General features: G+C 36.1%; 1 protein-coding gene across 2 annotated transcripts in view; it reads right to left on the bottom strand.

Annotated features, from left to right (window-relative positions):
• Positions 1 to 1,454: 1,454 nt before the first annotated feature.
• The window catches only part of swap70a (switching B cell complex subunit SWAP70a), a 17,160-nt gene continuing 7,519 nt past the window's right edge, over positions 1,455 to 11,095 (bottom strand). Inside the window, exons 6-11 of one of the 2 annotated variants that reach the window (XM_073859383.1) lie at positions 10,079 to 10,187; positions 9,820 to 10,001; positions 5,021 to 5,116; positions 4,754 to 4,920; positions 4,489 to 4,687; positions 1,455 to 2,150 (exon numbers count right to left, since the gene is read on the bottom strand). In XM_073859383.1, the coding sequence (XP_073715484.1) occupies positions 2,034 to 2,150; positions 4,489 to 4,687; positions 4,754 to 4,920; positions 5,021 to 5,116; positions 9,820 to 10,001; positions 10,079 to 10,187 (870 nt within the window). In that variant the 3' untranslated portion in view covers positions 1,455 to 2,033. Of the gene's footprint in view, positions 2,151 to 4,488; positions 4,688 to 4,753; positions 4,921 to 5,020; positions 5,126 to 9,819; positions 10,002 to 10,078; positions 10,188 to 11,095 lie in introns of both variants that reach the window. The other variant, XM_073859382.1, reaches the window with a different exon arrangement.

The following is an 11,095-nucleotide window of genomic DNA, read 5'->3' as shown; positions in this document are numbered from 1 at the left end:
TGAAACATGAACACATGTTATATTGCACACCGTAAACACAATCATAGCTTCAAAAACAGGAAAAACGGGACCTTTAAAAAAGTATAGGCCAAATGCACTGCAAGTCACATTTGCCAAATGTGTAAATGTCTGTTTGTCTAACTAAATATCTATGTGTGTCTGTCTGTCTGTCTACCTGTGTGATTCTCACGAAAACTTGGTTTTAAAAATGTCAAGCATGAAAATGTAAAAATTGCTTAAATTTACTTTTTTCCCACCAGACATTGAAAAACAAAGTCTGGAGTAAATGGGAACATTAATTTAAAAACTTTTACTTATCATTTAACACTTTTTGTAACATAATTTAAAAAATTTGTCCTAAAAAATCTCATTACCGCAACAGTCAGAAAACATCAACACTGACATATTTTCAAAATGACATGACAAACCTGAAAGAACATAATTTGGAGATTCTGCACATGCATTTAAAATCAAAGTATTATGCTTCTATTAATTAAATTAACATTTAATAAGCATCTGTTGTCGTGTAAGCATTCTGACAAGACAATATTTCAAATTAACTGTAAAAAAAATGATCTTATCTGGTAGCCATCTTGAAGTAACTGGTCCATGTGCTTGGTCACTCAAAATCAAACTTTATTACAATTCTGTATGTGTGCTTAAACTGTTCTCAAAAAGTGTTGCGGAGGATGAGAACATCAGGCATGGACACATCATTTTCCTAAATTTTCTTCATTATTATTATACATGAATATTCAGTAAATATTTTTTTCTGTCATCTAAAGTAGTCTAGCAAAACATCCATTCATTTTTTTTCTTAATATTTTTGTGTTAATTTGATTAAATTACAACATAACGCATGTTCAAACACAGCCGGACACATTGCGGTAATGAGAATTTCAGCAGAAAATGAGATAAAATTTACAATTATAAATTCTTATGTTGAAATCACACATTGTGCAAGGTAGAACACAGTATTGTGTTAATTCTGATGCTTTTTAATGTTACACATTTTAAAGCTAAAATCATTAGTGTCGTGGTGTTTCAATGGTTTCGTGAGAATCACCCACCTAAATTTCTCTGTGTGTTTGTTTGTCTATCTGTCCACCTAAATATCTCTGTCTTATCTATCTATAAGTCTGTCTGTCTGTCCACCTAATTATGTCTGTCTGTCTGTCTCTAAATATATGTCTTGTCTGTCTACATATATCTACACTGTAAAATATGTCTGTAGAAATGACAGTATTACTGGGTATTACTGGCAACTAGCTGCCAGTAACTTACTGTAGATTTGACATTTATGTTATTTATTGGCAACAGTTTGTTCAAAGTTAAATGAACATGAAACATTTTCAGTCTTTTTCTGAAAAGACTGTCTACAGGACCACAACCCAAACCTAGCTATTCTGGATGTAGATTCATTTAAAGATAAATTATCACACCAACCACAAATGTAGCACTTGTCCTGTATTTTATATGTGTACTGTATTCCAAACTGACTGAAAAAACACAGACTGATCAATGTTGACAATGAATTACACACAGTTATGTATCAGTGGTGCAGTATGATGCTCATCAGAGAACAGAACTGCATACCTGCGTTTTTCATTTAGCAAATGGGTATGATTCAATCCTCTGACAAATTTATGTGTATCAACTAGGACATCTAGTGGACACAACCATATATGCATATACTGTATGTACTATTATGTTTTTACAGCACTACAAAGATAACATCACTGTTGCCTTGCAATAAATACAGCCGTACATTATCACAAACTCCGGTTACACACATATAACAAAACAATTTTTAATGTTTCACAGCAGTTATTTAAAAATTGAAGTTGTATTTTATAAATGCATTCATTTGTTTTAAACGGTACAATTATGGCGTTTGGTGGTTGTATGGTTCAATGAATGTTCACATCGGGAGTTATTGTCCATCGTCTGGTCTGTTCTTGTTCTCCTGCCAGTTCTTCTCTAACTGAACCAGTTCTGATTGAGTGAAAGCTGCCATTCCCCAGTTGGTCATGTTACCGGGTGCCTTGCCACCTGGGCTGAATGATCCGAAGGAGACCCTCACGTTCGTTGACTCTGTGTTTACATTTCTTTGTCATATTCGATGCCCGCTCCAGTTTCTTTGCAACTGCCTGAAAAAACAAAACATGGTCACTTAAATCTAAAACTTTTTACTGAAATATACAATATTCCAAGATTGAAGGATGAAACAAAAACAGTCTGGGAATAAAATGTATATAATTAGGTTGTATTTCTTAAAAGTATGGTTCACCCAAAAATTAAAATTCTGTCATCTTAACCAAACCAATCAGAGGCCCCATTGGCTTCCATTATTCTTTTATCCTATGGAAGTCAGTGGGGCCTCTGATTGGTTTGGTTATGATCACAGAATTTTCATTTTACAAACATTCCTAAAAAATATCTTCCTTCGTGTCCATCAGGATAAAGACATTTATACAGGTTTGTAACAACATGAGGGTAGGTAAATGATAACAGAATTTTCATTTGTTGTAGACCAAGAAAAGAGATGATAACCTGCGTCATCTTTGGGATTTGTACCTTTTATATATTGTTAACATGTACTAATACACACTTACACAGCAAAGGAAATGTAAAATCGCAAATCACATAAAAAGTGCTCTTTAAGTCCTTTAAATGCTATTTTGGTAGGACTTATTTCTTGCATACGTTGGTAGCCAATTCCAAAATGTCATTTTACAGAGAGAGAGAGAGAGAGAGATGCACTTGTGTTTGCAGTAGTGAGAACAATATAAACAGGTTGGTCTATCAATATTTGTATAAATGTGTTTTTTTTTTAGTATGTATTAACTTTTTCTAGTTTTATAATATCAGAAAAGAAGCAAAAACAAAACTGAACAAGCAGGCAATCAGTGTTTATTTACTGTATTTATTTGATGTATTTTAATTTTTCAATTTCTTTCTTTCACTACTAAACATATATTTATGCTTTATTTGTTAAAATTAAATAAATCCATTATTTCCTCCTTAGAATGTTTGACAACCAATCAGAACGACGCATTAACAACCCTGTTGTATAACAACATTTATTAATCTTTGTTCATGTTAGTTAATGTCACATTAGTTTATTGTGCATTTAACTATGTTAACAAGTAAAAAAAAATGCTGAACATGAATTAGGAGTAATAAATGCTGTAGTAGTTTTGTTCATTGTTAGTTCATGTTAACAATATGAACTATACATTCCAGGGGGTTCGCCCATCTAAGGGTTGTACCCCCGAAAATTATAATTTTAAGCCATGTGTATTATGAATGATATAAAGATATGAAGAGTTTGGTTCCAAAACGCGATAAACGCCATTTTTGAAAAAAATGAGTTACTGCCAAAATCAGTATTATATCAGGTCAGTAGTTAAAAGTAAATTCTTAATTTTACGCAAAATCCAATACCCGCCGTGATATTCTGTCATCTTTTCTCCCTTTTTTCCCAAAATGCGATAAACGCCACTCCTCCTTTTTTACAGAACGCAATAAATCCATTCCTGATATTACAGCGCACCACGCAATGTAAACAAACAATGGCGGCGCACACGGAGTCCTAGTTTTCCTCATCTACTTTGTACTTCGTGATCAACAAACAAAACAAAATAATACTTTAATTGCATCGCTAAACGTGTGATGGTTTTCTGTGACGGGAAAGAAACGTAAGCCATCAACATCTAATAATTTCCGCGAGAGGCACTCGGTTGCTTGTTCTCCAGACAGCATTAAGCTTCTCATGCTAAAACATTGACCCCAGAGGATCTTATGAAAACTTTACATTATTTTACCCAGTCAACGAAAATCGAGCGGGACCAAAACATTTTACAGCTGATCGCTGTGAAAATGTAAGAGACGACGTCAAGTATAACCGCTGCAATGTGTTCTTAATATAACAAAGTAAGTGTTTTGGTTAATGTCTTTATTAATAGTTAAAAACTACATATTAATGCCTTATTCTGCAAAACCTTATTCTACATCCATAATCCTACCCAATTCCTACCAATACTTAAACTTAACAACTACTTTACTAAGACCAATTCAGAATCAGAATAATTTTACAAATATACAAATTGTACAAATATATCCAGACAAATATGGTATTACTAAAGCCCAGGATGTCCTCTTGACAGAACAGTAAGATTCAAATAGGTTGGATAAATGATGCTTGACTTAGAGGTCTGAAACTCAGGTCCACTACAGAGGACAAAAAAATTATTGCTGGGTCTCAGGAGAATATTAGGCTTTTCTCTGTGTACTCATATCCTTACAAGTACAATTGTAGATTAAATGTACGCCCATGATGTTATCTAATGGTAACTAATACAACCGTATTATTGTAAAGTGATACCAAATAAATTAAAACAGGGAAGTTAAAGACCTACCAGACCAGAAACAAGGACCAGTGACCAGTGACTATCAGAACGACGACCCAATATGAGCTCAATATACCTTGTATTCCTCCTGCGCTCCCTGCCTCTGTTTTTCCAGGCTCTCCAGCTGCTCCCTTGCAGCCTGCAGTGCTCGCTCCTTCTCCGACCGCTCCTTCTCCAGCTCCTCTTTTTCTTTCTGGGACTGAGACAAAATGGTCATCTGCTGCTGGTAAATCTGCTCCAGCTCCTGTCTTTTGCTTGCCTCCTCCTGCAGCAGCCTGCAAGAAAACGGACATGTTTTGCATTGGCCACATGCACGTGCATGTGCGTCTGCGTGCATTTACCTGGCCTGCCGTTTGCGCAGTGCTTCTTCGTCCTGTTTGGCCTGCCTCTCGTCCTCCAGAGCTTCTTTCAGTTGAACGTACATTTCTTCCAGTTCCTGCATCCGCTGCCAGTACTGCTCCAGTTCATTGGACTTTTCCACCACCTGCTCCTCCATCTGCCTTCGAGCCTGATGTGCAACAAAGAGCATCGTTCTGTGCACATCTGTAGCCATTTAGTCTGAACATAGAAGGGTTTGTGTATATTAGATAGAGACTTGGGCAGGTTACCAGTTTCTCCTTTTCCAGTTCTCTTTTGTATTGGCGTAGTAACTCGGTTTGGGTCTGAATTCTCTGTTCTTCCACGACATCCTTCACCCCAACTTCCTGTAGATTCTGAGACCACACACAAACACAAGACTCTTTGTCTGTTTTGGGCAAACATATAAAAGCATGACATAACAGCTAGTCTTTATTCAATGCTTAATGTTAAAGGAATGTTCAGGTTCAGCTAAGGTTAAACAGCTGTGACAAACTGTTTGTTAGCAAAAAATTGATCTCATCTGTAAAATTTGTATCTGTAACTGGTAGAGCATTGCGATAGGAGCACAGAGGTCATGGGTTTCGATCCCAAGGGGAAACACACACTGATAAAATCGGTACACAGTGTAATGCACTGTAAGTAATTTTGAATAAAATCATCTGTTAAATTTATAAATGTAAAAAAATGCGCTATTGCACCCTTACAAAGAATTTTGACGAGGACAGAGCCTTAACTTGGATGTGTAAAATGCATTTAAAGTTGTCTCTTTATATCCAGTTGCAAAATTAGAAAAACATTTTTTATTATATTATATACAGCGGGGAAAATAAGTATTTGACACAGCAGCATTTTTATCAGTAAGGGGATTTCTAAGTGTCACAAAAGTTTCCACCAGATGTAGCCATCAACCCAAATATTGAAATCATACAAAGAACATTTAAGTATACAAGTTGAGTCATAATAAATAAAGTGAAATGACACACGGAATAAGTATTGAACACATAAAGAGAACAAGGTGCAAAAAGGCATAGAAATCCAGGAGATCACCTGAAATCTATCAGTATTGAGAGAGAAACCCTGCACTCTATCAGTACTAATTGATATCAACTGCTTTAGTCCTAATCGATGGCCTATAAAGGCTTCTCATTACCCAGGAGGCACACAAGAAAGACTTCATGATGGATAAAAGCAAAGAACTCTCTCAAGATCTTCGCAATCTTATCCTTAAAAAGCATTTTGAACGGAATGTTTTTAGGCACATTTCCAGAATGCTGAATGTTCCTGTGAGCAGTGTGGGGACCATTATCGGAAATGGAAAGAGCACCACTTCACCACAAACCGGCCACGGTCAGGTGCTCCACGTAAGATCCCTGTCCAAGGAGTCCAAAGAATAATCAGGAGAGTTCTCCAAGAGCCAAGAACCATTTGGGCAGAACTGCAGGAAGACTTTGCATCAGCAATGCACTGAACCACAATGACATCCATGCACGTTTACCACGCAAGACTTCATTGTTGAACAAAAAGCATGTTGAGGCTCGGTTAAAGTTTGCGGAAAAGCATTTGGAGAAGCCTGTGGATTATTGGGAGACTAGAGTATGGTCAGATGAAAGCAAAATTGAACTTTTTGGCAGTCATTCTACACACCATGATTGGAGAAAAATGGCACTGCTCACCACCCCAAGAACACCATACCAACAGTTAAGTTTGGGGGTGGAAGCATCATGGTTTGGGCTGCTTTTCAGCAAGGGGTACTGGCAGACTTCATATTATTGAAGGCAGGATGAATGGAGAAATGTACTGGGACATTCTGGATATAAATCTGCTGCCAGCTACCAGAAAGCTGAAAATGAAGAGCAGGTAGACAAACACAATGCCAAGAAAACAATGAAGTGGCTTTAAAGAAAGAAAACCAAGTTGCTTGAATGGCCCAAATCCCATAGAAATTTGGTGTAAAAAGACCTTACATAATGAACTGTATTGTTTTTATTACCTTAGAATGAGCTGTTTTATCTAAATACACCGCGGGTCCCCTTACATTGAAGTCACCGTCATGTTTCTACAGTAGCCCTAAATGGACAAACTGCTCTACAGAGCGCATTTTGTCACTACGTTGTGTCAGGCGATGACATGTTTGTCCTGTGGAGGCTAAAGTAGCTTCACTATGTGTTTCGAAAAGGACAGGTGACCTTTGGACTGAGCCGTTGGTTGCAATTCACAGTCTCACCACTAAATGTTGCTAAAACTCCCTGATTGCACCTTTAAATGTTTTTTTTACCAAATGTAAATGTAATCTGTACACTTTATATTGTAACATTGAAGATCATGTCAGAAATCAAAAGACAGGATATAACTTTGTAGTCTTATTATATAAAGAAAAAACTATATTTACTAGTTATGGAATCACTGATGAGACATGCCTTAAGAAAATAACTATAACCTTTTGAGATAGCAGACATTAAACGGGAAGTGGTAACTTAAATAGCAGTCATATACGGGAAGTGTGCTTCACTGAACAGGAGTTCTGTTTCTGCAGGTGTCCACAAGTATATTTGCATTTGCAGATATAAAAAAATAACGTTATGTAAAAATACAACTTTATCATTTTAAATACTTCAGTGAGATCTGTGACTTTTAGTGAATGGAAGAACTGGTGTTTTAAGTTTAAAATATAATCCTGATTATTGATTTCTTTCAGTTCAAATGAACAGTGTATGTGAAACCTCAGGGATCTTTTATCTGGAGTCTACTGTTAACATTACTGTGTTTAACAGACACAATGAAAGTGACTGACATAAAACCAAAAAAGGAAACTGACAGTAAAGAAAGCAAAGAAAAACATCTTACTAGCAACACATTACTTAAACTCTTTATCAATGGCCTTGTTTATTTCTGGTTGATTGATGCGGACGCAAGTATTTGGATGGGATAGATTTACCTTAGTACCTGGTATTAATGTGTATTAAAACATTTCCTGTGACCATGTGACATTGAATTTTACAGGGAGCGTCTCTGCCCAGCAAGCAATTTTGCTTTTAAGACGTCTCTAAACACAGCCCAGACGTTTAGACCAAAACTAGGAAAAATCTATGAAACTTTTATAGACTCACCATAGCCCAACAATAAAATAAATAAATTAAACCAAACACCTTGTAATCACTGTTGACTTATACATGTTGGAATATCAAAGTAATTTTAGCAAAAACGACAGGTAACCAAATTCAAGTTTATTTTTGCTAGAAGTGGGTTACTCATATAGCCAGACTATATCGGACCTAGACGGTGAAATGACGGCTATTGCTTGCTGGGTGACTTCATAACTACATATATCACAAACTACATCCCTAAATGTCATTAAAATCAATAAAAGTTAAAAACCATGAACAGCTGGTTTACACCTGTATTTAACAACCTGTGATTGGCTCAGATAAGATTACCACTCGTAACCAATTAACCATGGTTTTATAACAAATAAAACCAAAAACATGATTATTATAGTTAAATAATCACAAATTACCATTCTTAATTGTTGATTTTTTTTCAATATTGTTTTACTACCAGTTTTTTTTTAACTGTCAATGTTAAACAATACACCAAGCAAATTCCTCACATATAAACCCATGGTACCTGTAATCTCAGGAAAAAAGGTACAAGAAGGTTCAAAAAGTGGCACTGGGGTGGTACCTTTTCAAAAAAGTACACTTTTGTACCTAAAAGTGCATAAGGTAGTTTAGAGGTACATACTGGTGTCTTTAAAGGAAACACCACCGTTTTTCGATTTTTAATTATGTTTTTACCTCAACTTAGACGGATTAATACATACCTATCTTTTTCCAATGCTCACACTTAATCTTGGTACACGGCATCGTGAATGTATTAGCATTTAGCCTAGCCCCATTCATTCCTTAGGATCCAAACGGGGATGATTTTAGAAGACCACCAAACATTTCAGCCTAATTTTTTTTGTGCCACCATACTTACTCTTGTAACTACTCATGTAACAGTCTATAAATAAGGAAAACATGGAAGTGTTTGGTGGTTTATAAACTCATCCCTGTTTGGATCCTAAGGAATGAATGGGCTAGGCTAAATGCTAATACATTCACGATGCCGTGTACCAAGATTAAGTGTGAGCATTGGAAAAACATCGGTATGTATTAATTTGTCTAAGTTTAGGTAAGAACATAATAAAATATTAAAAAACTGTGGTGTTTTCCTTTAAATGCACTGACAACTTTTGTACTTTTTTTCTGAGTGTGGCACTAAAAGTAATTCCTAGTTTGCTCAGTGACAATACACTCCAAAAAAATACTGGGTTGGTTTAAGCCACGTTTGGGTAAATATTGGACAGAGTCTACTGATGGGCTATAATAAACAGTATTGGGGAAAGTTACTTTTAAAAGTAATGCATTACCATATTAAGTTATTAATTGCGTTACTTAGTTACTTTTCATGGAAAGTAATGCTTATGTTACTTTTAAGTTACTTTTGCGTTACTTTTTCTTACTTTAAAGGTGTGTTTTATGACTGAGAAGTTCTGCATTCAGCAATTGCATATTTCCATCGCAAAAATGTCAAGCTCTGGCCTACCATCTTTTCTATTTCTGACTGAAACTGTTCACACATAGAGTGTGTAATTCTACGTTAATACGTTCAGTTTAATGCAGTACATTGTTTTTTTTACATCTAATTAATTAAACTTAAAAGTAACTCGCATTACTTTTTTTTTAAAAGTAACTCAAATATGAATGTGTACATTTATAAAGTAATGCGTTACTTTACTTGTTACTTCAGAAAAGTAATATTATTACGTAATGCGCGTTGCTTGTAATGTGTTACCCCCAACACTGATTATAAATAAATCTATTCTGGGTTGTTGTTACCCAACCATGGCTTAAACCAACCAAAATTTTTTTTGAGTTTACTAGTTTAACCATGGTTTTACAAATGGCAAAAACATGGTTACAACATTTTATTATAATTAAACTATGGTTAATTTTCATAAGGGCAGGTATAGATAGGATGAATGACCCAAGGAAGGCAGCAGTACCTTACTCATGGCCTCCAGTTTAGCCTGTTTGGTCTCATTGGCCAGCTGCAGTTGTCTCAGTCGGCTCTCCATGGCTTCCTGTTCAGCTCTCATTCTGTTTCTTTCCTCTTTGCGTCTCTGTCTGGACTCGCGGGGTGCGGAGGAAAGGCCCTGCCTTATGCGGACGATGCAGTCCTGGATGGCTAAAACAAACAAAAACAAAACACAGTAAACCTCCGGCTGCTCAGCTTTTGGTATGTAACCGGTAGGCGTGTTATACCTTGAATCCACTCCTGTTTAGTCTTTTTGTCTGGTGCATTGATCTCAAAACTTTTTTCAACACATCTTATAAGAAAGAGGTTTTTCTTTCCATCCTTTTCTGGTAGGGACTCAAAAAACAGAGCAGACTGTCAAAACTCATTTTATGAAACCAAGTTTATTATTATTTATTTTTAAGAGTGCAAGAGCGCTTATAATCAGTGTTGGGGATAACACATTACAAGTAACGTGCATTACGTAATAATATTACTTTTTTAAAGTAACGAGTAAAGTAACGCATTACTTTATAAATGTACACATTAATATTTGAGTTACTTTTAAAAAAAAGTAATGCAAGTTACTTTTCAGTTTAAAGGACAAGTTCGGTATTTTACACTTAAAGCCCTGTTTTCAGATTGTTTATGGTGAAATAGAACGGTTTTGACTGAAATTTCGACATATGCGGCTGCCCCGAGAATTTCCGGGTGTTTGTGTTTCACCTCCCACCTCTACAATGGGTCTTTCTAAAATGCATTAAACTTAAGTTTACAAAGACGTAAAACTCACCGTGTGGTCAGGGGTGTGCACTGATATGCTTACACAAAAATCGCTGCAAAAGATGCTTTCCAACAGCTGTTTTAGCATTCATTGTTAACTTGTGGACCTATTTTTCCAAACGCCCCACACTTGTATATTCTTCCGCTGAGAGCTTGAATAATAAACACTCCAGCCCAGTTGGTGGCGCTAATCCGCCTTTGCCAATTGCAAGAATAGAAACAAAGTTCCCGGCACGGAGTAATACCGTACCTCACAGCACATCTAACACAAGTCAGTGGAGTTGGCAAAAACTACGATAAAACCTGTTGGAATGCGTATTTTGCAGCGATTTTTGTGTGAGCATATCAGTGAACACCCCTGACCACTCGGTGAGTTTCACGTCTTTGTAAACGAAAGTTTAATGCATTTTAGGAAGGATTGTTCCAGTGCACCTATACAGCCATTATAGAGGTGGGAGGTGAAACAACAAACATCCGAAAAT

Source organism: Misgurnus anguillicaudatus, chromosome 21, assembly GCF_027580225.2.
Source record: "Misgurnus anguillicaudatus chromosome 21, ASM2758022v2, whole genome shotgun sequence".
Taxonomy (NCBI): Eukaryota; Metazoa; Chordata; class Actinopteri; order Cypriniformes; family Cobitidae; genus Misgurnus; species Misgurnus anguillicaudatus.
The sequence above is the reverse complement of the archived record's forward strand: the minus strand, read 5'-3'. Positions and strand labels throughout refer to the sequence as shown.